General features: G+C 44.2%; 1 protein-coding gene across 5 annotated transcripts in view; it reads right to left on the bottom strand.

Moving 5' to 3' along the window:
• Pdpk1 (3-phosphoinositide dependent protein kinase 1) overlaps nt 1–27316 on the bottom strand; it is a 71234-nt gene that overhangs the window by 7682 nt on the left and 36236 nt on the right. Inside the window, exons 5-13 of one of the 5 annotated variants that reach the window (XM_078024487.1) lie at nt 23669–23813; nt 22953–23050; nt 19073–19148; nt 14354–14422; nt 14000–14096; nt 12833–13006; nt 8882–9099; nt 7179–7247; nt 6889–7057 (exon numbers count right to left, since the gene is read on the bottom strand). In XM_078024487.1, coding sequence (XP_077880613.1) covers nt 7033–7057; nt 7179–7247; nt 8882–9099; nt 12833–13006; nt 14000–14096; nt 14354–14422; nt 19073–19148; nt 22953–23050; nt 23669–23813 — 971 coding nt within the window. In that variant the 3' untranslated portion in view covers nt 6889–7032. Of the gene's footprint in view, nt 1–6596; nt 6620–6888; nt 7248–8881; nt 9100–12832; nt 13007–13999; nt 14097–14353; nt 14423–19072; nt 19149–22952; nt 23051–23668; nt 23814–27316 lie in introns of those variants that run through there. The other 4 variants (XM_078024488.1, XM_078024486.1, XM_078024489.1 and 1 more) reach the window with 4 other exon arrangements.

Raw genomic sequence — 27316 nt, 5'->3', positions numbered from 1 at the left:
TGGAGTATTTGGAGAATCCCCCAAAATACATCCCTGAAACAAAAATGATCTTCCCTGGCATTAAGAAGGGAGAAAGGGTAGGCTTAATAGCTTATCTCAAAAAAGGTACTAATGAATAATAGCCACTGCCTTATTTATTACCAAAAATAAATGTCTTGTGGCTTTTTTATGTGCACCATAATTTAATTGATGACACACCAGATTCTTATCAGGAATGACTGACAAAATTATTTTTCTTGATTTAAGTAAAAATAACTTGTAGTTAAATTAATATTTTGGCTATAATCCCACTTCAGTAAATTGTATCATTGTTTCCCCTTTTTAAAGTTATGCCTGGACTTAATAAGTAATATTCAGTATTATGCAAAAATGGTGAATTCCATCTCGAAACTGGTTTTATATTTGGATTTATATAAGTGATTATGTGAATATGCTTAAATATAGGGGAAATCTCCTTTCACTCTCTCAGAACCAAGCATGATTCACATGTGTTTCAATTTGTGTTCATTAGCTTATTAAAGGCAATGGCTAAAGATAAGGTAGCAGTGTCTACTTTATATTTTTGTTGATCATGTCAATTTAATTAGAATCCCAGGTATCTAAAATGCTGTTTTTTCTTTATGGAAAGGCCTTTTAGTATGGTTCATGTATTATATTAAATAAAGAATATTTAACACTTCTTAAAAAAAAAAGAATGTCTTTTCTGGGATAGGGCAGAGTATAAACTCAGCAGGCACCAGCCCTGGGTCTGACCCCAGCACCTGGAGGGGGGATATCTTTTCTGGAATCCCTATCATACTAATATAATACATCCCTTTAAAAGTGGCAAATCTGGAAAACAAAGTTTCAAGTACAGGCTTTGTTATAATACCCATCAGCAGCAAGTACAACACTTCACTTTGCCTCCTAAAAGCATAAGAGATCATTTAAAAAATATTTTTTTTAGTTGTCAATGAACCTTTATATCGCTTATTTATATGCAGTGCTAAGAACTGAATCCAGTGCCTCACACATGCTAGGCAAGTGCTCTACCATTAAGTTATAACCCCAGCCCAAGAGGTCATCTTAAGTCTATAGGTTACCTCACTTGTTAAAGCTAATAGCTACTGATTTATATATTACACCACCCCCCAACCCCCATGCAGTGATGGGGATGGAACGCAGGGCCTGTGCATGCCAGGCAAGTGATCAACCATTGAACTATTTCCCCAGCCCTATATCTAGCTGATTCCACTGAAATCCCTAATCTGAGGTTCTCCCGTAGAATACTGTTTTTATATTTGAAAAAGGCCTAAGACAACCATGTAAGTACCTGGGCAACTTATCAAGGGGCCAGAGCACTTGTAAGAAGGAGAGCTGAACTGGAAAAACCCAATTCTCCCATCAAACTCTACTATCCCCACAGCCTGATCCAACCTGGCCTGTCTAGGCCAAGTCTTGGCCAAAGGCACTCTGTAGGCTTTGAGAACCAGAGGCAACACAAGGAAATGGAGGTGGTCCTGGGTTCAATCCTTAGTGCACCTGTGCATGTGTGCGTGCGCATGCATGTATGTACACACACACGTACGGTGAGAGAAGAGGCAAAGAATCCCCTAAAAGGCCTGATGCATAAGCAAGGAAAAAGGAGGCCTCATGGTGCCATCTTGTCCTTGGCTCTCACAGTGCATGAGAAAGTAAGTCTGAAAGATTAAACCAGACAAGGGGAGTACCAGAAGATGATGAGGGAAATTCTTCAAGCTATGCGGGAAGAGTTGCCTTCCAAGCCCAAAGTAAAAGGAGTCACCAAACACAAAACCACAGCCTGGACTACATGAGAACAAAAACAACTCTAACCACAAAACAACCAGGATAACAGGCTGTGGAAGGGACAACACCTGTGCTCCACAGAGCCAACACCAAGCGCTGCAAGAGGCCACCAGTCTCAGCAGAAAAGTGAACAAAGCACCCAAATTGGAAGTTCCCCAAAAGAACGAGGTAATTCAAAAACATTTTCAGTAGTCTTTAATAAAGAAATGGGATTGAGCATCCTTTGTACCATTCTTCTGGGACCACTGGGGTTGCAGGGGGATACAACTGTACTCATGCAGCACTTACGGCCTGAAACGAGGCCATGCTGGAAAAGCAATTTTGAAATGCATATCAGGAAGTAATCCCACTTTAGAAATCTAGCCTTAGAAGGAAAAGGAAAAGGAAAAGGAGGACAGAGAGGTCCAGAGCATTATCATTCAGAGAGAAAGTGAAGCCTGTGATAACTTAGCAGCAGAACATGTAGGCACCACAGGAAGTAGTGCCACTCACTCCTGTGCAAATGTGGAACCCCTACCTTGCTGTGGCCCATGAGTCAGAGTACAGGGGGCAAACAGAGGCCAAGAAAACTCCATTATTAGCAGTTATATCACAGTGTACTAGCTTAGTTAGCCAATGAGCTTACAAGTAACTTATTTATCTACTTTGAAAGTTTAAGTACTTTAGCCAGGTGTAGTGGTGCATGCCTGTAATCCCAGCAACTCAGGAAGGCTAAGTCAGGAGGATCAAAATTTTGAGGTCAGAACCAGCGACTTAAAGAAAAAGAACTGGGAATGTAGCTTGGTAGTAAAGTGCTCCTAGATTCAATCCCCAGTACCCCAAAAGAAAGGAAAAAATACTTCCAAGGAAGAAATATATATATTTTTTTAAAGTTGCAGATAGACACAATAGCTTTATTTATTTATTTTTATGTGGTGCTGAGGACCAAACCCAGGGCCTCATATGTGTGAGCAAGCGCTCTACCACTGAGCTATAATCCCAGCCCAGAAGGAATCATTTTGATTTTTTACTTCAGAGTGAATTTCCACTCCTGAAGAAACCTCCTGCTCCTCCAAGTGTACTTCTTCTCCCTGGCAGGTTGTAGAAGCCATTTGAAGACTTCAAGCCAAAACCAAACCTCAATCAGAGATACAGCTAACTATTCAGTGGACAACCTTACTTACACACACAGCATTTGGCTCCCCAAAACAGATGACATCTCTCAGCATCACCATATAGTGGCTGAGCATCTGATGACATCTACTTTCAACCCACAAGAGATGACAATGTAAAATCCTGCTCTTCCCCAACTCCAAAGCCTAGATTCTCTCCTCTTCCTCCCCTGTACCCGACACAGACCCCAAAGAGACCCATCTTGAAAGATCAGAGCATGAAACACCCAGAAAAACTCCATCTGGAGAGCACAGTGAGGCTGTGGGACTGGGAGTGGCTGCCCTGAACTCCAGGAAGGCTCTCTAGACCTCGATTCACTTGGGTGGGGGACCAGTGGCCATGGCTGATGGGACATTGTTTGCTCTGGAAGGTCCACCCTCTACTCTTTAGGTCTTAGACTTCAAATTGATGGAGACTCAAAAGATCTATCTCCAGATTCTATCCACCAAACGGACTGAGAAACAAACGAAGACATTTTCAAATATTTATTTGAGTCATTAAAACAATAAATCCGTTGCATAAATAATATTTAAAAGTGACCCCCTCTGTCCCCAGAATGGTGGCACACTCCTGTGAGCCATCTACTTGGGAGGCTGACATAGAAGGATTGAAGTCTGAGGGCAGTGTGGGCAACTCAGTGAGACACTGTGCCAAAATAAAAATAATAAAGTGCTGAGGATAGGCCCCGTGTTCCATATCTAGGACTGTATCAAAAATAGTTAATGGAATGAGAAGCATGGTTATGCATTTTAAAAATCTAATTTAGAAGGATGGAGCTGGACTCTCACATCTGTCCTTCAGGCTCCAGTATGTAAAGATGCAGCCTCATTCTGATGTACTACTAGAAAAAGGAAGATTTTAATAGCCTCTTAGATAATTGTGGATACTCTTCTTTGATATTTTACTAAAACTCAAAAAGTAGTAGTTTCTTAAAGATGAACAGCATTAAGGAGCTTTCCATGCTCTGTGACTTTAACAACATCAATCTAACTCACACTTGAAATGGACCTTCTGCCATTACATGATTCTACAATAGCACACTGTGGAGTCATCTGGGAAATACTGGAGAGCTTCCAAATGGCAACAAGTATCACTCTACAATATCAATGAATTAATTCATTAGCATCACCACTAATCTCCTCAAAAGTCTTCAAGTACTGAGAAGATGTCAAACTACAATAACAACTTTCCAAAATCCTAATTTTCACTTGAACATTTCAATTTTATCATCGGTACAGATACTAGCAATTGTTTTCTTTGAAAAAAAAATTATCAAGAAAAATGTCATCCAAGTGCTCACACCTGCACAACTGCAGTTGGCCAATCAATCAAACTCTAGTGGTGATGGTGTTACCTGGAGAGTGTGCAAATAAGTGCTTTCCTTGAAACAGCTGTCACACCTGTGTTCTAAGCAGAAGTGCCAAGGCATACTTTCCATGTCTTCACGTGGAACATCAACCAAACTCATTATTTCTAGGAATACTTGAAAGTGAGACCAGCTTTTTTTCTTTCTATGAGCATGTGGCTATGAAGAACTAATATGGCCCTGCACTGCTTGATGCCTAGGACTCAATTGATGCAAGCAGTTGTATCCAGCACAGCTTCTGCACCTCAGCACAAAGGAGCACATATTGTTCCACAACAACTATTTGAACAGGGACTCTTCCACATTTCGACTATGTCAGCACTGTTTGTGCTTACCGCCAAGAACTTCAAAACAGAACATCTTTGGTGAGAAGCTGAGTGGTATCAGATGAATACAAGCAAAGCAACAAGTCCTGTCCTGTGTGCACATTCATTCACAACTTGCCTTACAGGAGAAAGCAGGGATATGAATTCCCCCTTCTATGGTGCATTTCCACTGTCTTGTGGACAGTGGCAGTGTTGGCTTCCATGCAGGAAGCACAGTTGCAGCCAGGAGCCTCTGTCTCCCAAGGACTGTGTAGCCTCTGTATCCTCAGCCCAACTTTTCTGTGTGCTTCAAAGGCTTTTTAATTTCTAGTCTGGGACACTGTAAAAGTGCTTATCTATTAAAGAGCTCAGCACATACACATTTAAAATGTTCCTTTTAAGTAGAAAATATTCCCTTTAAAAATTTCTCTATCTTTAAAACTCTGAACTGTTGGTCTCAAAAAGATGTTGCAGGGCTAGGGAGATAGCCAGTGATAGGGCACTTGCCCAGTATGTACAAGGTCCCCAGTTCAATCCCCATCACCTTCCCCCAAAAAAAGTTGTAATTAATTTATATATTTATTAATTTATATTCAGAACTATAATATTGTGCAAAGTTCTCTTCAGACAGGAAAAAAAGCAAAGCATTAAGATCTATAAAGTCAAAGGAAAGCTAGCTTTTATCCCATTTTTGTTTTGTATTTACAATTTTGCCTAGTTTCACTGGTGTAGATTCCTCCTGCCACATATAAAGCTCTCTGGCATGTCAGTTTCTTTTGTTTGAAGAAGTTGCAATTGAATCCAGGGTCTTGTTCGTGCTAAGCAAGTGCTCTATCACTGAGGTACATCCCCCGCCCTTTCTCCTTTTTTAATAACTGATAATCAATTTATTAAAATAATTGATTTAGGCATCTGCAATGGTGATGACAACTTAGCTCCTGGCTTGAAGTTGACAGAAGGAACTTGCTTAACATTCTGGGAAGGGCTGGAAAGTCAGTGTGTTGCTGTGGATTCTCTTTTGTAAACCACTCTGTGTCTAAGAACCTTCACCATAAGGCACTTTCTAGATGATCTCAGGGTCTTAGTAGGTTTCCGAATGGCTCCTTTCACTTTGTTTTTGTTTTTTTAAAGAGAGAGAGAGAGAGAGAGAGAGAGAGAGAGAGAGAGAACTTTTTTTTTTTTTTAGAAAGAGTAAGAGAGAGGGAGAGAGAGAGAGGATTTTAATATTTATTCTTTAGTATTTGGCAGACACAACATCTTTGTCTGTATGTGGTGCTGAGGATCGAACCTGGGCCGCACGCATGCCAGGCGAGCGCGCTACCGCTTGAGCCACATCTCCAGCCCCAAGAGAGAACTTTTTTTAATATTTATTTTTTAGTTTTCGGCTGACACAACATCCTTGTTAGTATATGGTGCTGAGGATCAAACCCGGGCCGCACGCATGCCAGGCAAGCGCGCTACCAGTTGAGCCACATCCACAGCCCTGCTCCTTTCACTTTGAAGGATCCTTTTCCTTTGACCTCTCAAGTCAGCATGCACCTTCTCCAGGGACTTCCTGCTGCAGCTGGTGAAGGTAACCCTAACACAATGGAGTACCACTTCTGGTTCTATGAGGTCCTTCCAGTACTTTTAAAAGCCATGGCTGCCAGGTATGGTGGCACACGCCAGGAGTGGGAGGCTGAGACAGGAGGAGCCAAAGTTTGAGGACAGCCGGGGCAACTTAATGAGACCAAAATAAAATTAAGCTAGGCTTCTTTTCAGCATCTTTAGACTTGAGCAATGCTGCAGCAGTTGAGAAGGCAGGCTTCTCCTCTGTTAAGCCAATGGCTCGTACTCACATATGAAAAATACACATTTTACTTCTGGAGAAAAACATTAATATCTGAAGTAGGTTTTAGTACAATTTACAAAATCTCTTGATAAATTTGTTAATAATAGTACAAAACAAGTCAATGAAGTATACTTACTTCTTCTTGTGCTTCCATGTAGGCTCAAGGAAAACATCAGGATTTCAAAGTGATTTATTGAATGATATAAAATTACAAAGATTATAGCAGGTATAACTGAAGATTGCTAGTAAGGGTTCAGTGGAAATATTGAGAACCTATTAATCTCCAAAAATACACATATTTAAACCATAAACCTACTAACTTCAGAAAATTCTAGAAATAACAATACAAATTCCATTAATTGTCAAAATAATGTCCACCCTACAGCATGGAGCCACTAAAAAAAACTCTACTGCACACTACCAGAGAATAAGAATAAATAATTTTAATAGCATCATACACCCAAGTCCGGGCCTTGAGCTTAGGGACTCCCCAGTCTCACTGTTCACAAGAACAAGATGCTTGAAGGATTGACCACTGTCAAATGCGAGATCCTCCAAGCTCTCTGTAGTCATCACCTTTCACAATGAGCCTGAAATCTGGAGGAAAAGGAAAGAGAACCCTAAATCCAAAGGACACAAGCAGGAGGATGCAAGCTCCCCTGTCCAGCCTGCCACTGAATCACCTAGGGTGACCCTGCCCCTGGGCAGAGATACAGACCTTTTGGGGGTCATCAGAGGAGCCAAGATGCACACACACCTGGAGAGGAGCCAGTGAAGAGCAGGTTGGCTGGAGGTGCAACATGCAAGAGCCCAGTAAGCCACCACACAGCCCAGCACACACACTTGTTCAGAGCTGTGTCCAGCACTGCTCAAGCTGTTTTCATCAAACATTCTTTGCTCCTATCCCTAGCAATACCACTTAAGGAAAAAGTGAGTTAAAGGACAAACTCAGGGGCTGGGGATGTGGCTCAAGCAGTAGCGCGCTCGCCTGGCATGCGTGCGGCCCGGGTTCGATCCTCAGCACCACATACCAACAAAAATGTTGTGTCCGCCGAGAACTGAAAAATAAATGTTAAAAATTCTCTCTCTCTCTCTCTCACTCTCTCTCTCTCTCTCTTTAAAAAAAAAAAAAAAAAAGGACAAACTCAGACTCCCTAGAATTGTAGGTTATTTCTGGGGAGTCAACATTTATACTCTTTTTCTAGAGATAATTTCTGATGGTACAATATCCCATTCTTAGCTACGTGCAGCTTTTCCTTCTGCATCTCATTGGGGAAGCTTCTGAGGGCTCATCTCCTCTCTCCTCACAAGTCTCCAGTCCCATGCATCCTTTCTCCTTCTTTGCCAAAGCTTCAACTCTCCCCTTCCTATCTTCTATTTTCACCCCACCTCAACATGCCTTCCCAAGAGATGCCACCACCTTGGGTGTGTCTGCCTACATGAAAGGTAAAAGCATAAAAACACTTGAGGCTGGGGTTATAGCTCAGTTGGTAGAGTACTTTCCTTGCATGCACAAGACTGTGGGTTCGATCCCCAGCACCAAAAAAAAAAGCATACAAACACTTGAAGAAAATGCAGGTAAAAATACTGAGGCCCTTTTCAAGAGACTATGTTAGAAACCAATAAAAACATGGACAGGATGGACTTTGTGAGGATTTGCAACTTCTATACAAAACAACAGCATGGATAGACTAAAGAGATAAACTGTAGAAAAATGTTGGCTAAGTATACAACAGAGAATATCTTTCATTATGGCTCTTAAAAGTCAATTTTAAAAAGATGCAAAATATACAAGAAAAAGCAGAGGATACAAAGCACCTCAAAAAAATTTTAAAAAAAGAAAGAAAGAAAAAGAAAAAACACAATGGCCAATGAACATGGAAAACATCTGCTTCAATACAAATAAAAATCAGGACCTTAGAAACACCCCAATGTCTCCCTATGGGCAGCATCTATTTTAGTCATAGGGACTCCACACCTACACCTGGGCCATCCAAATGCCTGGCAGAACAAGGGAACTGTCTCCAGCCTTGCCCACTAGAACCAAGGCTCTGAGGGTCCCAACCCACTTAATAACTGACCCTGCAGCATGCTTCAGGCACGGGGAGGTGGTACCAGGCAAGATCTCCCTCCAGCCCTGCCAGCCACTCTTGGGGCTCATTGCATTTCTAGTGTTGGTTATACCTGTATTTCTTTTTTTAGAGGTAGAGGGGAAACGAGGATTTAATGAGGTGCTTTACCCCAGCCCTTTATTTATTTATTTATTTATTTAAATTTTGAAGCAGGGTCTCACTAAGTTGCTTAGGGTCTTGATAAGTTGCTGAGGCTGCCTTGAACTTGCAATTCTCCTGCCTCAGCCTTCCAAGTCTCTAGGATTATAGGCATGCGCCACTGGCTCAGCCACTATACTATACTTCTTACCAAGGATTTCCACCAGCTTGCTTCTCCAATAATAACCTCTTCTCATCTTCAGAAAACTGTAAGTCCAGTTCAAAAGAGTTAGTGTCCAAATCGTGGATGTACTGCTCTATGTTGCTGCCTGACCTGTGGGGCAGGCCCGCATCTGCCGTAGACAGGGAGTGGGAGGAGGAAGATGAGGACACTTGCATGCAGCCAAACTGGCTCAGGAGATTGTCATACTGTGAGGAAGAAGAACAAAAGAGAAAGATGCCTTAATTTTCCTCTAGGGTCAAAGACAAAGACACATACACACACACACAGCCCACCTCTATGACCTTCTCATATCTGGTGAGCTTACACACACCACAAAGGCAGGTAGTCCATTGATCCCTTCTGGAAAGCATGTACAGATCCAGTTCTCCTTCACTGGCCATTTGGCCATCTAGCCAAGGCAGGACCAAACCTGCAGGATTTCTCTTCCAATAGGAGCAAGGGACAGAGAGAGAAGCTGTGTATGCCTCAGCCTTTTATTACCAGGGAGATCAAGATCTGGGACCCTCATCCAGCCCAGCAAAAGGGCAGCAGCAACCTAAGGCCTCTTGGACCCACAAGAGAAAGAGACCAGAGGCTGCACCCTCCGGGCAAAGAACTTAATACCCAAGCGTACTCCTCTTTTGGCCCTGTGTTCTTGAGTCGGTACTACATATTTTGATTTGACTCATCATGTCTTTAATTTAAAAAAAAATGTATTCTTTTTATCTCAGTGAAGAGTAATTAACTTGGTATAAACAACATTATCCGTTATTCTAAGAAACATATAAACCAGTATTGACAGAAAACACCTATTCAGAAATGATCCACATGGGCGGAGCTGTGCATCAGCTTACTCCTGAAGCCACCCCAGCTTTAGGCCCCACACCTGACTCCTGCCTTCTACCCCACAGAGGATACTTCCTGCCCTCTGCAGGCCCTACACCCAGCCTCCTCACATGCTGCCCAGTGGACTTTCCTGAAACCACCTGCTCACACAGCCCTGCAGCAGTCACAGCCTCTCCTTGCTGTCTCCAGAACTGATGTAGTCTGGTACAGTCTTGGTTTCTTAAGAACTCCCTAACTCAAGGATGCCTATGCATGAAGTTTACAGAGATAACCACAAATCCCCCATCTGGGGGGCATAAGAGCCTTTGGAGCCAGCAAAGTGGCTACTACCATTTTCTCCATTTCTGACAGAGAAACCAAGGCTCAGAAACTGGCCCTAGGATGCTGCTGGCAAAAACTGAATTTAGTACCAATGTAGCACTGACTCTCCTGTGTCTCAGAGATGACATGACCACAACACACTGGGTCATTCTTGCTTTGGAGCTCCCACACATTATCCCATGGCCAGCTCCAGAAGTACTATGCTAGTCTCCACGCCTCCTCTCAGTAGCCCAGCTTAGGGCCAGGGCCAGGGCCAGGGCCAAGGTGAGTCCCAGGCAGAACACATGGGAAAGGGGATTCCTGGGTGGGAGTAAGGTGCTGCCAATGGGCACCATGGAACATCCAACTCTGCTGACCCATGTGGATCCTTCTTCGCAAGAGCCCAGCCTTGGCTAGGTTCACTCCAATGTTACAGAGACCAGCAAAAAAAAATATCACCATCAGCAGGCTGCAGGGGATCAGTATGACTGCCGTCCTTGTACCGACTCCAGAGTGGACACTGGACTCTTAGGTGAAGGAGTTCTATCCACAGGGAGAGAGCATCTCCAGAGTAGACTTCTCTATGCCAACACTCCCTCTGCCAAGCCTTTTCCTAGGCTCACTAATTGTGAGCTTTGGCATGGGGAGCTCTTGCCCAGGTGCTTCCCAAGGACTTAGTGGGACAGTTAAGCAGTGGTCACCTAAAAAAAGAGGCTTATGACGCTCAGAGCTAGAGTTTATAGTGGCAGCCAAAGCTTGTGATCAAAAATTCAGTATCTACAGCATCACAGATACAGATCTGCAGAGATACTCAGGGTGTGAAGTGCACTCATGCATGATGCTCATCACACCCTGCATGAAGAGAAGCTCCTGGGTATTGAAACTAGAGACACAAGAGCCTATATGATTCCTTCAGAGTGTGGCTGGTCCCTGGGAATAACAGGAAAGGGGCACAGAGCCCATGGGCTGAAAATTGCCTACCAGTCCCAAGTGAGACTTCTAAAGGTATGACAGGCTCAGCTAGGAAAGCTCCTGCTGACCCTGACCATAGGGGGCAGCATCTGGCCAGCATGTAGGGAAGCAGGTAAGAGACTCTGAACTCCTGGGGCTGAGGTTTCTGGAGCTTATACAGTAGAGGCTATGGATGGCTGTGGGAAGCAGATACATAGATGCTCTTGAGTCTTGCTAAAGTCTGGGTACAAAGGGTATTTTAGGACAAAGGGTGGATGTGCTTTACAGGAAGGGGACATAGGGAACCCTTGATGTGTTGCCAGGCAAGGTGGCACACAACCTGTAATCCCAGTGACTTGGAAGGCAGAGGCAGGAGGATCACAAGTTCGAGGCCAGTCTCAGCAACTTAGTGGGATCCTCAAAAAGTTAGGGAGACCCTATCTCAAAAATTAAAAGAACTGGGTAGATGTAGCTCAGTGGTATAGCACTCTTGGGATCAAGCCACAGTACTGGCAACACGTGATCTCTACGAAATGAAACCAAGTAGTGATTGTAATTTAGCTTTGGAAGACTTTTAGACATGAGCTAGAACTCCTCAGTCAACTGAAGTGGAACTCTATGAACTTATTCTAACTGGTTAGAATAAGCCATGATGATAGAATCAAACCAGAAAAATGAACTGTCAATGATAATAAACTTTTATAATACTAATTTTTATTTATTTATTTATTTTTGTGTGGTGGTACTAGAGATTGAACCCAGGGGTGTTTTACCACTGAGCTACATCCCCCAGCCCTTTTCATTTTTTATTATTTTTTAAAAATATTTATTTATTTATTAGTTATTGGCGGACACAACATCTTTGTTTGTATGTGGTGCTGGAGGATCGAACCCGGGCCGCACGCATGCCGGGCGAGCGCGCTACCGCTTGAGCCACATCCCCAGCCCCCCTTTTTATTTTTTGAGATGGAGTCTCTCTAAGTTCCTCAGACTAGCCTTGAACTTGTCGTCCTCCTGCCTCAGCCTCCAGAGTAGCTGAGATTACAGACATGTGCCACCACACCTAGGAGATAGTGAATTTTTAAATCATACTTAAATGTTGGGGGGAACAATGGAAGATGATGAGAGGAGCTTGGATAAAAAAGACTGAAGGCTGGAGGTGGGCATACCATAGCTCCTTATACCTTTCTGCCCTTTTTTGCATGTTTCCCATTTTCCAGGATAAAAAGTTTTAAGAATAAGTGTACTTAAGATCCGATGTGTGTGGTTAAGCCTTGGGAGACAAGGAGCTTCAAAACCAGTGACAGAGATGTTCATAGAGCCAGGTGTTGTACCCTCATAACTGGCTCCAGTTCCTGCTGAGCATCAAGCTGCAGTGACCAGAGTCCACCCTCCATGTACATTCCTGCGAGTTCAAAGAGCAGCACTCTAAGCTTTTTTTGGAAAGATAAGCAATATTCCTGAACATCTTAGACACAATTATAATGGCACTACAATAATGAGCCACCAGGAGACCCAGTGCCAGGAGCTCAGGGATGCCTCCAGGGCACTGCTTCCCAACCCAGGGCTGGGTTCCAGTCTCACTCCTGAGGGAAAACTCCCCAGACTTTTCACAGCTGAAGATATGAGAGAAAGGAATTAGCCCACCCAGGCCTCATGGTAGCGAAGCATTTTACCACCGATAGTTTTACAACACTGGCTAATACTTAAGCCACTAATCACACAAATCAGTGTCCTATAGCATGTGGGCATGGACCCTGAGTGCAGAGAGGAACCATGTTCACATAGCATGACAAGCACAACTCTTCTCTGCCCAGGCTATCCCAACAGGGATCAGCTTACATTGCCATAGCAGTCCTCGTCGTCCTCCGACATGGCTGGCAAGTAAGCTGTGAGCTTCGGAGGCGTCTGCTGGTGCAGATTCTCCCATGTGATGGACTCAAAGAATGGATGAGCTTTGAGAGGTTCGTACCCTTCCATCTCTTCACAGCCTAATCGCTTTGTGGCATCTAAAACCTTAAATGATAGTCAAGACAAGTTACTGCCTGAGTCAAAATGTAATTTTTGACCAATTTTTTTTTTTTTTGAGCAATTCTTTCTGATTCTCAGTCACTCCTAGAAAGAGCAGAGGCAACACGGTCCACCTCCAGGCCTGCCCACTCCTTCCGTGGGGCCGTAGGAGTGGTTGAGGCCTCTCTGGGTTCCTGCCTCACTTGAGGGGCTCTGCCCAAAGACTCCCACAGGTGAAAATCAATCTCCATTTCAAAACACAGTGGGCAGCAGCAAAGTACCTTTTTCAAGTTTGCAGTTAAAAGTCTTAAGAAAAAAAAAAATGACCCAATTGGCTCTAATAACAGAGCAATCGGCCTGGATAACAAGTGCCGACAGATATGACCAGTGTCCTGTGCCTCTCAAAGGGCTGCAACATGAACTCCCCACTAAGGAGGGGATGTGCCCCCAGGACCTCAAGGGGTGCTAGGAAAGGAGACAGAACAGACAGCAAAGAAGAGCTGATCCTGCTCCCCTAAAATCAAGAGAGGGAGGAAGCTCAGAGTCCAAAGCAACCAGGGCCAGATCACTTTAGTTTCTGGAATATAAATTGATTTACCTTTCCTAATTAAATCTGTATCTCTATTTCATCACCTGGGTTTATCTTTAAAATCATGTAGTTTACTCTAAAGTTGACATCAGCAGATGACACTTAAGTAGGATTTACAACCATCTGCCACCATAATAACTCTAGTTGCTCTAAGAGCAGTAACTTAAAATGCTATGTGATATTGAGCACATTCAAAATGATAACAGTAATTTCCTGTCTTATTAAAGTCAGGGATCAGACATTTGGAAATTGAAGGGGGCTTGTAATGAGATGAGATAAAGACACAACTCTATTTAGAATCCATCAACCCTGGATGTATCTTTCCAATGACACAGGATTACAGGGTCAGAGGATGAAGTGGGTGGTAGTGTAATGGGATCCCCCATCAAGAGAACATTCAGAATACTTACCAAGAGTTTTTCCACAAGGTCTCTTGCCTTAGGGAAGAATTTTTCTGGGAAGTCATATTCCAACTTAATGATCTTCTGAAATATAAGATATTCATTTCTGTTGGGAGGAAAAAAAAGCAGTCATTTGGGCAGGATTTTTGTTCACACCTCCAGTGCTGAATGACCTTTCCTAGAATGATTCTGGGTTGCCCTTATCTCAACAGACCACCCACAAGCCACCAAGCCCTGTGTACTTATAAGTCATGGTGGAAATTCCTTCCCAGATGGGTATGGCCCCTGTTACTGCACCCCTTCCACTCTGTCAGGCAACTGGGTGTTACTGCGATGGGTTCAGAAGCCTGGGAGTCTCCTTACCCGGCTCGGAATGGTGGGAGTCCTGCCACAAGCTGGTATATTATGCATCCAAGAGCCCAAAGATCTGAACTTTAAGGTAGGGAGAAGACAAAGAAAAATGGCATTGGTATAATTTAAATGATGAGCACAGTTCACTTTCCACTTCTTCCATGCCACACCAGTTTCGGCCTCCAAGGTACTCCTGTCTCTTGGGACCAGGTATGTGTGAGATATGAATTGCCCTTCTGGGGAGCTTCCCCAGGGCCATGGGCCCAAAGGCTAGCAAAGTGCCACCAGCTGGGTTCAGCTGCCCTTGAAGCTTTGCCACCTCCACCAGGGGTTAACAATTTCTCCATCCACCCTAAGAGACAGCAGAGTTCACTGCCAACGTCACACCATGCCAGGCTACTGCAATCAGGCTGCAGCAGTGAGAGAGTGAAGATGGATGGTCACATGGCTTCCAGGGATGATGCCAGGAACGGTCTGACAGAAGCAAACTCCTTTCAGTGCCGAGGAGTAGGCTGAAGGAGCTGGCCTCACCACTGCAGGTGGTACACTTGAGACTAACCCATTTGAGCTCACATCAGAACAGGTGTGAATGTCACAGGCCACAAGGTCAAGAGGCTCATCCACAGGATACTCATAAAGGAGGCTCTGCCCTTCCTTTCTCGTACTCTGCTGTAAAAAGCCCTGCCCTTCCTTTATAAACATTTGGATTACCCATTTTCAAGGGAAAACAGCACAGTTCTAAATGTCTCTAAATTGTTTCCAGAATGTCCCCAGCTGTCAAAGATCTTAAGACTGCTATTCATCTGCCCTCACAGCATTCCAAGTCTGTCTGGCTCTCCCACCCACTCTCAGTGTACTGTGATGACTTTACAGTATTTATTCCAAGTCCTGCCTTCCATTCCCAGCTCCCCGCAAGACTGGGTATGCACAGGTCTCACAGGCTGCTGACAGTGGCCTGGCATTCTAAAAGATGACATCATAGGACATGGGTGAAAACCACTGCTCTAGACAGTAGGCCAGCCAGGGTAACCAAGCCTGGGTGAAGGCTCTGTTCTCACCCCAGCATCAACAGCACAGCAGGCCAGGACACTTAGGTTGGTTTTAAAAATTAGAAATGTGAGTCATAACAGGATAAAGAGCATTTAAAATATTAATTTACATTAAACTCAGTAACTAGTTTACACTTGGTCTTCTTTAGTGTTTAGTTAAAATAGAGAGGGGCATAAGAAAAACCAAGGAGTCAAGCACATGCCCTTCAGTGTGCAAAAAGAGGGGCAGGGCAGTCAAACCTGTAGACTCTCTGAGTCCTCTCTGGATTGTGGGAATTTATACAAAAGGGGCTCTGGGGCAGCTTCTTCCTCCTCTGTGAATTATCTCAATGTTTTGCTTTTTGTTCTGTTTTCTTTTTCTTTTTTTCCTCTTTCTTTACCTATTTCAATGTTTTATCATGAGCTTGTATTTTAGAAATTTATATGTCTTTTTAATACAATAATAGAAGGGAACCAGTAGAAGTGGTGCATGCCTGTAATCCTAGCTGCACAGGAGGCTGAAGCAAGAGGATGGCAAGTTCAAGGCCAGCCTGGGCAACTTATCAAGACCCTATTTGAAAATTTTAAAAAATGTTAAAAGGGCTGTGGATGTAGCTTAGTGACAGAGCACCCCAGAGTTCGATCCCCAGCACCCCTCCATACAAAATAATAAAAGGGGGAACCCAGTATATTGGTTGTGGAAAGCGTTATATACCAAGAAGTCTTTAAATGTTCACTATGGCTTTGTCTTTCCCACCAGATGAATGACAGGGCACCCCCCTGAATCAGAGCCCTGGTACCTTCCTCAGACCCAGAGGAGGCCCAGCACCACATAGCAGACACACCAGCACCACCTCAAGCATCCAGCAACAAAGGGACAGTTTGATGAACTATGATAAACTCATGCAACAGAAAATTACACAACTAGTAAAGAGGCTGGCAGACAATCTTAATGACATGGGAACTGTTCATCACAGAATCATGAGGATCAGGATTTGACTATGCAATGACTTCATTTGTATCAAACTACATAAACACATTTAACGTAAACACGAAAAATATACCAAGTTATTATCTGCAAGTGGGCTTGGAGATGACTTCTTCTTCTTCTTCTTTTTTTTTTTTTCTTTTTGCAATACTGTGACTTGAACCCAGGGCCTCCCACATGCAAGGCAAGTGCTCTAACACTGAGCTACTAACCCTAACCCTAACCCTAACCTTTCTACTTTGAGACAGGGTCTCACTAATTTGTCTTGATTGGTCTCAAACTTATAATCACTCTACCTCAGCTTCTTGAGTAGCTGGGCTGATAGGAAAGTGCCACCACACTCAGCTGGAGAATCATTTTCTGAGAATTTTTAACAATTAGTAGGACCTTCCCCCTTTATTGGTATTGGCAATTGAACCCAGGGTGCTCTACCATTGAGCTACATCCCCAGTTCTTTCTACTTTTTATTACAAGACAGGATCTCACTAAATTGCTGAGACTGGCCTCAAACTTGCAATATTCTTGCTTCAGCCTCCTGAGTTTCTGGGATTACAGGCATGCACCATTGCACATGGCTAGGAATCTCCTTTCAAATATGAAAAGAATTCTCAACTATTTTTAACTTATTTGTCCCACTGTCCCAGATGTTAACACATATAAAAACAAATACAGGCCGGGCATGGTGATGCACACCTATAATCCCAGTGGCTGAGAGGCTGAGGCAGGAGGATCCCAAGTTCAAGGCCAACCTCAGCAATATAGCAAGAGGGTCAGCACCTTACAAGACCTGGTCTCAAAATAAAAGAATGAAGGGCTGGGATTGTAGCTCAGTGGTAGAGCACTTGCCTAGCATGTGTGAGGCACTGGGTTCAATTCTTAGGACTACATATAAATAAATAAAATAAAGGTCTGTCAACCACTAAAAAATATTTAAAAATAAATTAAAAAATAAAAAGGACTGAGGGATGTAGCTTTGTAATAAAGTGCCCCTGGGTTCAATGCCTAATAACAACAACAAAAAAAAAACACCCCAAACTTAAATATAGTACGTAATATAAATTTATATAACAGTATAATTATATAACACAACAATGATAGTAATATTAATGGACACCAGCTCATATTAATGTAATAATATATACACTCTATATTATAATTTCCAACCAATCTATTTTAATACAACTGTCAATTTCATTAAAATACACAGAGAATTGAGATTTAACAGGTAAGGGAATATCCCAAGATTTAGAAAGTTAAAAGCAAAAGAAATACACAGTGATGTCTCCCTTAAAACCCTGTTCCATGCCCCAGTCATTTCTTGTCTATCCCCATACAGGGAACATGAGCTACACACACAAACATGCATGTATGTCCCTTCTTCACGCAGAGTGGTCTAGGTGCTTGCACCCATCAGTGCTTACGAGCTTGCCACCCAGAGCAGAACTGATAGCAAGGAAAGCCAATTCTCAGACAATGATATAACACACTTGGAAGTCAGGAGGCCACGCCTACCACCTCACACTGTGCACCCTGGCTGACGCATCCTCTGCACTATAAGAGGCTGAGCAGCATCCCTGGCCTTCACCTATTACAGGTCAAAAGCACTCTACACCCCTGTTTTGACAACCCAAACTGTCTTCAGACATGGCCAAATGTCCCCAGGGGCAGAATCACTCCCACTGGGCAGCTCTGTCTGGGCCTTGTTCAGAATTCAAAACCTCATGACTGAATGAGAAAAACCAAAATAGAGAAGCCCATTACAACTGAGATGCTCAAGTTTAATTTTTAGAGCACCTTCAGTGCAGCCATTACGTGTGTGTCATGGCACTACCCTTGAGTTTTCAAAGCTTCCAAGCTTAGAAACCAAGGGGCTTAATCAGAATCACTCATTCATTCTCACAGGGGCAGCCCCTTGTTACCTGTCAGAGTAGGACACTGACTGTCCGTAGGAGATTGTGTGTCAATGGACCCAGTAGCTGAGCCAAATCAGACACTAAAGCAGAGCTTGACTGGTCCAAGGAGGGGAGAGCCCAGCTACACCTTCATTCCATGGATCTGTTGCCTAGAACTGCTCTCCAAACCTGAGCACAGAATCTAGTGCTACCTCTCTCAGTCTTCCAAGACAGCACTTCAACTCTTCCCTATTCCAGGCCATCAGCTGCTGCTCAACTGCTCTGCAGACTGATCCTCCTACACTCTTACAAACAGAACCCATTCCTGGACCAGCGAAAGCTCTTCTAGTATTCATGACTGACAGCACTCACCAAGGCCCAGCTGCATCCTGCAAAAACCCTCACTGCTGTGACCACTGTGCCTGTACCAGGACTGGTTGTTCCAAGCTACAAACCTCCACTCCCCATGCCTCCTGGGCCTCTGCCCACCTCTGCAGACTCAGTGTGACACTAAACAGTGCACAGCTGCCACAGCCTTGTAGCACAGCAACAGTACTTTGCCACTGAGCAGTTTCCTAAAGGAATAAGAGCAAATAACTAACCAAAGATCAACAACTAACCCTGAAATATGAAATATAATGATAAAGGAGCATACATGTGTATTAAAGAAAAGCAAAATGTTAAGATTTTTTTCAAAGTATGCTTGACTTTATACTATATATAAAGGCCACCAAAGTTCCTCTTTCAAATATTAATTTCTCATGAAGAAACCTAGTAGCTACCATAGAGAGAAGAGAAACATGATGAGATAAAAGCAGATTACCTCTTACAAGCCGACTTCTCTGTGAGCAGCTCTGGAGAAACATACTGCGCTGTTCCTACAAATGAGTTGGCCCTGGCTGAGGAGAGAGAAAGAAAAGATTATATCTGGAGCTGTAATCCCCTGCCCACCAACAACTACACAGCTGGTGCATTCCCCAAGATATCATAGTACAATCACAGCAGAGAGGAGCTTGCTGTCAGCTCAGTGAGGGTCACCTGGAGCAAACTGAGCTCTCTTAGGAGCCAGACTCTTAAAGCCCCACCCAAAAATGCCTGCAGGACCCCATAACACTGTGCAATCCTCCCTGGCAACTCCCACCTGACATGATGTATGACTGTAAAAAGCATTCATGACGCATACTCATCATCCTGTCACTGCAGCAGGGCAGCATGAGAACGGGCCCTGTCTGTTGTGTTCACTGTTGGACGTGCAGCACCTAAACATACACCAATGCACAGTAGCCACAACAAATGGCTATAGGCCAGAGACCACCCTCTTCTCAGTCACCAACAGCTCAGGCATACAGGGGCTCCAAGGGAGTAAGACTGAAAGTCTCCATTCCAGAAACTCTCCACATTTGGCTTCAGATCTAGATTACTTGAGGTTCATCCATAGTCACAGGGTTGGTACGCAGGCCCTCTGGACCCATTCATCATCAGAGACCCCAGGGTTTTAGGACCATGGGGACTCATCAGTCACAGTACAGACAGACAAAGCAGCACCACAGCTGGCCCAGCTGCCTATACACAAGGAACTGGCAGGTCTGGTCCACTCATTGCAGTTGCTACCAGTCCTGCTTGCAAACCAGTTCTAAGCCATCCTTCCCACCCTATGTGGCCAGGCTGAGGAAGGCCCACAGTTTCTCTGTAGGAACCCAGCTTAGTTCGTCCTTCAGTCATATAAATGGTCCTTTCAGTAAATGGTTTTCTGAAAAGACTTCTTGGCTGCATTTGTTTCCTGCCAGGACCCTGAAAGATACTATTCAAGGACACCAAGGAGGCCCAAGAGGAAAGAAAACCAAACCAAGAATCAAAAACAAAAGAGTCCACTCAACCATGTAATGAACCCAAGAAATGTAAATTAAAACACAATAGTTTTTTTAATATTTATTTTTTAGTTGTAGTGGACACAATACCTTTGTTTTATTTATTTTTTTTATGTGGTGCTGAGGATTGAACCCAGGCCTCGAACTGCTAGGTGAGCACTCTACTGCTGAGCCACAACCACAGCCCCAAATTAAAACACAATAGTTTAGACCAAAAGGAAGTTTAGTAGCGTACAGGAAGGAGAATGGGAAAGAGGGAGGACAGGAGGGAAAAGGTAGGGGGGATCATGAACTGAAACTGAATTTCACGCTGTATGAGTTTGTCAGGATAAACCCAACTACTATAAAGCTCTAAAAAAAAAAAAAAAGTGTCGGGCACAGTGGTGCACACCTGGAATCCCAGCAGCTCTGGAGTCTGAGGCAGGTGGATCACAAGTTCAAAAGCCAGCCTTAGCAAAATGGAGGCACAAAGCAACTCAGTGAGACCCTATCTCTTAAAAAAATACAAAAAATAGGGCTGGTGATGTGACTCAGTGGTTAATTGCCCCTGAGTTCAGTACCTCCCTCCCAAAACAAACAAACAAAAAAAAGCATAACAAAACAAAACAAAAACACCACAATAGCATATCAAGTTGGCAAACAGGAAAAAAAAAAAGAATGAAATGCATGGCATTAATAAGGATCTGAGGGAACATGCAGGACTGTTGGTGGGGCTCCAATGGTACAACTTACAAGGGGCCATTTTCCAGTAAGCATCAATCCATAAAGGAACAGGCCCATACTGAAAGACCAAAGCAAACCCTATTAAGACAGATAGAGCTATGCTGGGTGGGAGGATGGGCATACTTTGGTAATGCTGGGAAATCCATTTGAAGGCAACCATTTCTGTCCCTAAGCAGGCAGTCCTGCCCATGCTAGAATAATAACAAGACCAAGGCAGTCATGTGAGGTCCACAGCATAGCATAAAGACAAATGGCAGCTGGCCAGGGGATCTGAAGGATGGCCAACCACAGGTGGGGATGTGGGGCCACTGCAGTGATTAAAGCCTCCCTATCCCACATGCCCTTTTCAATTGCCCTGCTCCACTGCCCATCATCTGCCCTCACAAACACAAGGCATAGCCTCTGTCTAGGAGGAGAGTGCAAGATGCCCACAGCTAGGGAACCTGGGTAACCCTGCTCCCACCAACACCTTATTCTAGAAGATTTCAAGATGTTTTAGGGGAACTAACTATGCATGAAAGTAAAAAGAAACCAGCACAGGAATAAATTCTGACTGTGAATACTCCAAACAGAAGTTACTAAAATGAATCAGATATTTGTCCCTTTTCCTCCAAGAAGGAAACAACCCTGCCACCTCCTCTGCATATCCAAGCAACTGTCCTGGGTTATACAACACCATACGGACTTCTAGCAGAAATCCTTTCTAGAATAAAAGATTTATTTCACTAATTCACAAATGCACTTAAATTTTTATATATTTTTAAGTGGCTGTAGGGCACAAGCCCTGGCTAAACTATCAGATTCTGAAGAAAATCTACAAAAAGGAAGATGCACAGAGCATAGCCCAGGTACGGCTCCCATAGCTGATGGGGGACCAAAGATGTCCCAGTCCTGCTGCCCAAGATATACCATGGGCTCGTGTCATGCAGGAAGAGTCAGCACAGGCAGGACAAGGAGCTGACAGATCCCTGAACAAAAACCTGGCAGACATTTGGTTCAACTTTGTAGTGGACAATGTGTTTGTTTTTTTGTTTTGTTTTGTTTTTTGGTACTGAACCCAGGGACGATTAACCACTGACCATATCCCTAGCCCTTTTTTATATTAGGGACGGTCTTGTTGAGTTGCTTAGGGCCTTGCTAAGTTGCTGAGGCTGGCTTTGAATTTGCAATCCTCTCGAGCTGCTGGGATTATAGATATGCGCCACTGCGCCCAGCTAGACAATGCTTGTAGCTATGAGGTTAAATCAAGTACATAAAAACAGAATTACCAGCCAGTAATATGATTACTATTTACAAGGAACAAGTCCAACAGATCCAGGTTTAGGAGCTTTCAGAAGCACCAGGGGAATAGACTATCATCTAAGACACTGGAGTCAATAAGCATCTCTTCCTTGACTGGTAGGTTTGCTTTTATCCCCCCAGGGCAGTACTTTAGGACTGACAGAGATATTCCTAATCCAGTAGGAGGTCAAACACCTCAAAAACTACAAAGCGGTTAAAGGGCAGACAGAACCTAGACAAGAACCCTCCATATAAACAGCACCCAGAAAGACACAGACTCTAGCACGGGAAGCCTGCGCTGCATGGGGGATCAGGCTGGCTCCTTCTAGTAGCACCCTGCAGACAGAACTAGTCAGGAAGCTGGGTATAATCCCCTCTAGCTCCCATGAACTAGCTGGCTGCTGGTGGAGAGGTCAGAACCACCACCATCCCCTTTTCCACCAAGAGTAGCCACAGCACTGGAGATGCTTATGTTGGAGTCTTACTTCCACCAGCACACTGGTGCTCCAAGCCTGTGGCCACCACATTCATCCCCCAGCACTTTCTTCCAATGTCTTTCTCTCACAGGGAGCCCAAGCACAGAAGGAGAGGCCAGGCAGCTCTGCAAAAACTCCTGGGAGGATGGGCCACAGGACACTCACAAGAACAGAGCCTCCTTCCCTACACCTTCTAGACTGGACATGCTGCCTGGTGCCCTACAGTGGGACCCCAAGAAAGGCACCATGAGTCTCTGCAGTAATGCTAAAGACCACACAATGCTACACATTTCTCAGAAGTTGCTTTCAGTTTTAAGCACAGAGCTAAGCTCTGCTGGAAACCAAACTCACACACCTTGTTTGCTCTCTGGGGTTAAAACTTTTGCTGTTCCAAAATCTGTGATCTGGATGTGCATGTCTTCATTTAACAAAATGTTTTCTGGTTTAAGGTCCCTGTAAAAGTAGATATTTATGTTTGAGATGAAATCCAACAGCAGCATTATTACATACTCTATCTTTTGATGACAACAACGCAGTGATGATGTGATGAATACTTACCATCTTTATGGATTAAAGCAAAAATACAAGCCCCAAAGTCCACACCAAATAAATATCAACTGCATACAATAAGGTCATTGTAATTATATCACTTCATAATACCATCTATCATTTTAATAAATGTTTTACTACAGCATAATCTATCATTTTTAACTCAGAAAGAGCTTATGGATACTTCCAATTTGGGAAAAGAGATCAGAAATAAGTATACACAAAAGCTACAACTGATAAAATAAAAGCACTAGTCAAGATGGTACAAGTTACTGCCTAGGCAAAGACACCTAGCCACTGTGATCTGGTAACTGAAGGGAGACAGTCAACATGCATATTCCTCTGACTTCAACCTCTTCTCACCTGGCACCTATATCCAACCCACCACAACATAAACCCACGCTGATCTTAGAGGACTGGGATGGTCTGGGCATCAGCAGTAGCTTGTAGGCCAAATGGCTGCTGGCCCAATCATTACACTGACCATCCCACACATATCACCCTAGGTGGCCATCAGGTTACCTGTGAATGATGCCCTTGCCGTGCAAATACTCTAGAGCAGACACGATCTCAGCTGTGTAAAATCGGGTACAAGTCTCATCAAATGAACCGATTTTGCGGATATATTTAAGCAGTTCTCCATTTTTGGCATAACTAAGGCCAAAATCTGAATATTGTACAGTTAAGGAAGAATGGTAGAAAATTTGTTGTTTTAAAACTAACCTTAACAGCCCAGTAGGAACATGTTTTATTAAATGCAAACTGAAGCTACCTGGGACCCAAGACAGTCACCCTTTTTTGAGTCAGATCCAGGCCAGCTCCAAGACCAGGCACCAGCCTTGGGGCTTCTAAGAACACAATGACACAGTTCCTGGAAAAACAGACAACACGACTCAGTCCAGACTGCCCTTCTGGACATGGTCCCCAGAAGTGTCTGTAGACATATGAAAGGGAACCACTACAGATGGCTGTCATGCCTACAGACCCTGGCCAGGGCACCAATGCATGTGTGGCTTCAGGTAAAAACAGAACAGCTCTGGAAGACAGGTCCTGACCAAGAACCCTGCTTAAACACACAGAGCTCCGAGTGTCATGCAAATTGTCCTGCATGTGGTTCTACTTCCACGCACAAGTGACATGCGTTGTAAAAGAAGAGCCATTAGGATTACAGGCATGTACCACCATGCCCAGCACTGTATAAATTTCTCAATTCATTTGATTTATTTGTGAGACACCCACTGGGGAGACACAAGGGATAGTCAGCCTACTCTCAGCACCCCGCACCGAGACATGTTCCATCTGAATTCTCCTTCTGAGGGAAAGGAAGGCTGACAAGAACAGCTCCCATATAACTGTTTCCCCTGGAAGCACTGGACATTTGTGCCTCATACTAGAAATCTCTAGGTGCTTCACCTCCCTGGCAGTCCAGAACAGAGAGACCCAATGTTTACTACCTTAAGCAGTGGCTACTGGAGACCCAATGTTTACTACTGTAAGGGTGGCTTGTATTCATGGTGCCAGGCCAGCCTTCTTGGTCTGGTTTCTGTCTGCCAAGGCATGGTCAACTCCCATCAATGAAGGATGGAAAACACCACAACCAATGCCACCCCTGTCAGGCCCATCTCTGATCACTCACACCTCCCCAATGGGACAAGTTTTCAAAAAACCTAAAACAAAAAGCAAGTATACCTCATTACACTGGAGAATGCAGAGGGTCTCCACCAGGGCCCCCTCACCTCACCCTGCCTACTCCCAACAAGGGAGGCTGGGGCCATGGAACTGCTAGTTCTGACTCCACCTGGGCTGCCCATAAGACTACTAGTTAGAAGCCCAGGTGTGAGACAGCCTCAGTCACATCCTGAGGAAGCAATTTGTTGACTCTTCCAGCTTCATAGCTTAGACTTTTATCCAACCTCTCACTGGTTCCTGTTTTCTGCATGAAGGACACCTCTGGTTCTCTGCTAAGCATGGGGGGAGAGGTGATCAGCAGGTCTGAACACAGCAGGTGCCCAGGATTACTGCTCAGGCTGCTAGTTCTCCATAGTCACATGCCTTTCTCATCCCAAGGTGCTCTATCAGAATCCTAAACACATTCTCCACCCTCTAGGCCAGGGCAGTTACGGGTAGGCAGAGGTGGCAGATCTGTCTCAAACACACTCAGTAAGCCCAACACCTGCAGAGCAGGAACCTGGATTAGAGATCAAGCAACTGACTCAAGATCACAAAGTAAAAGGAGAGGGACCAAAGTTCAGCCCTGAGTTCTTGACTCCTCTCTGCAAGTGGAGCATCACAAGGGCAAACAGGTGTTAATCAGCCTTCAACTATGCATGAAGAGGAAGGCCCCTCGCTGCTCAGACTTGAGTCAAGGCAGAAATGCTCTGGGTGTGGAGGGCTTTCTGCTTAGCCAGGCAATTATGCTTGCTCTCCTGGTGGCCTACACTGCATCTGGTAAAAAACCACAGCAGGCCCTGAATGGACCCACTTGCCTGTTTCCAGGCTGTAGCAAGGCGTCCACAGGTTCTGTCTACCCTCATACTGTCCTGAGGATAGGTGGACTCACTCTGAAGTCACTGCGGGTAGTGACAAGAAAATGCACTTAATCAACCACTCCCCTCTCCCACTGGAGATTACAGTTAAAGAGAGATGGTGTCACATCTGGGCACTTATTCATGCAGACAAAGTTTCATTTTCTTTTCAACACAATGTATACCAAGGATGCTGAGTGAAGCAGAAGTCCCTGAGTCTTATCCTTGTGGGAGGTGAGTGAGACCTCATGACCTTCTGGGGTTTTGGAATTTGTCTTTATTTTATTTTTGTGGTCCTGGGTCTAAAGGAATTTATCTTAATCATAAAGAATAATATGTACAGGGCTGGAATTATGGCTCAGTGGTAGATCACTTGCCTTGCAAGTGTGAGGCACTGGGTTCATAAAAACAAATAAAAGCATTGAGTCCATATACAACTAAAAAAAATAATTAAAAAAAAAAAAGAATACTATGTGCATAAGCTCATGCCCATAATCCCAGCAGCTCAGGAGACTGAGGCAAGAGAATTGTAAGTTTAAGGCCAGCCTTAGAAACTTAGCAGGCCCTAAACAGCTTAGTGAGAGCCTGTTTTAAAAAATAAAAAGGAATGGGGATGTGGCTCAATGGTAAAGTGACCTGGAGTCCTCTCCACCTGCACTGCTCTAGCCAGACCCATCTGAAAAGCAGACAGCAAAAGCATACTCATTTGGATTCAGAGCTGGTCCCATCACCCATGACACTAGGAGGAGATGAAGTCAAGTGATTATCGTTCTGTTCAAGGTGTCTATGGTTTGGATATGGTTTTGATGTCCCTCAAGGGTAACCTGTAATTGAGACTTGGTTGCTAGAGTAGCAATCCTGGAAGGTAGTGAAAATGGAGCTGTGTTAGGGACGCAGGTCACTGAACGTGAAGCAATTCCTGGAAGTTCTCTAGAGAGGGTTTTCATAAAGGAACAAACCCTGCTACATCCACTGTCTCTACTTTCTGGCTTGAGATTTGCTCCTTTCTCTGTACATACTCTGCCATTCACCATCTACCACATGGCTACAGCATGCACTAGGACTTTCTCCAAACAAGCTAAACAAACTGCTTCTCTTCAAAAAGCTGGCCGCCCCAGGCATTTCGTGGTGATAATACAAAGCTGACAGAACAAAGACTCCCAGCCAATAGGACACATCATCCAGCAGGCTTGCAGGAAGCCAAGGCCTTGGACCTCTAGTTATCTGGTAGCTAGAAACCCTCAAAGAGGGGTGCATTCACACTGGGTCCCAGGGGACACGAGGGAGGGACCAAGGCAGCCTCAGAGGTGATAGAGACATGAACAACGTGATGATGTGGCTAATGAATGTCACATAAGCAGCAGAGGTGGGGACCATAAATGATACTGGGAGACAGCAGGCTCTACCCTACATGCCACTATTCAATCAGAGCTAAAACAACCACCAAAAAAGGCCTCTCCAGGCCACAGGTCTGCCACTACCAGACCACTAAAGTGATACTAAGGGAAAACCACCAGGAAGAGCCCACTTGAGTATTTCATCTCCACTTGCCTCACCGCTCAGTCTTGAATATTGCCCTAAGAAGTGCCCACCCAACAGCCAATAACTTGTATAAATGCAAATCCTGGTCAGGCCCAGGCCCAAG

This window comes from Ictidomys tridecemlineatus, chromosome 10 (genome assembly GCF_052094955.1).
Source record: "Ictidomys tridecemlineatus isolate mIctTri1 chromosome 10, mIctTri1.hap1, whole genome shotgun sequence".
NCBI lineage: Eukaryota > Metazoa > Chordata > Mammalia > Rodentia > Sciuridae > Ictidomys > Ictidomys tridecemlineatus.
The sequence above is the reverse complement of the archived record's forward strand: the minus strand, read 5'-3'. Positions and strand labels throughout refer to the sequence as shown.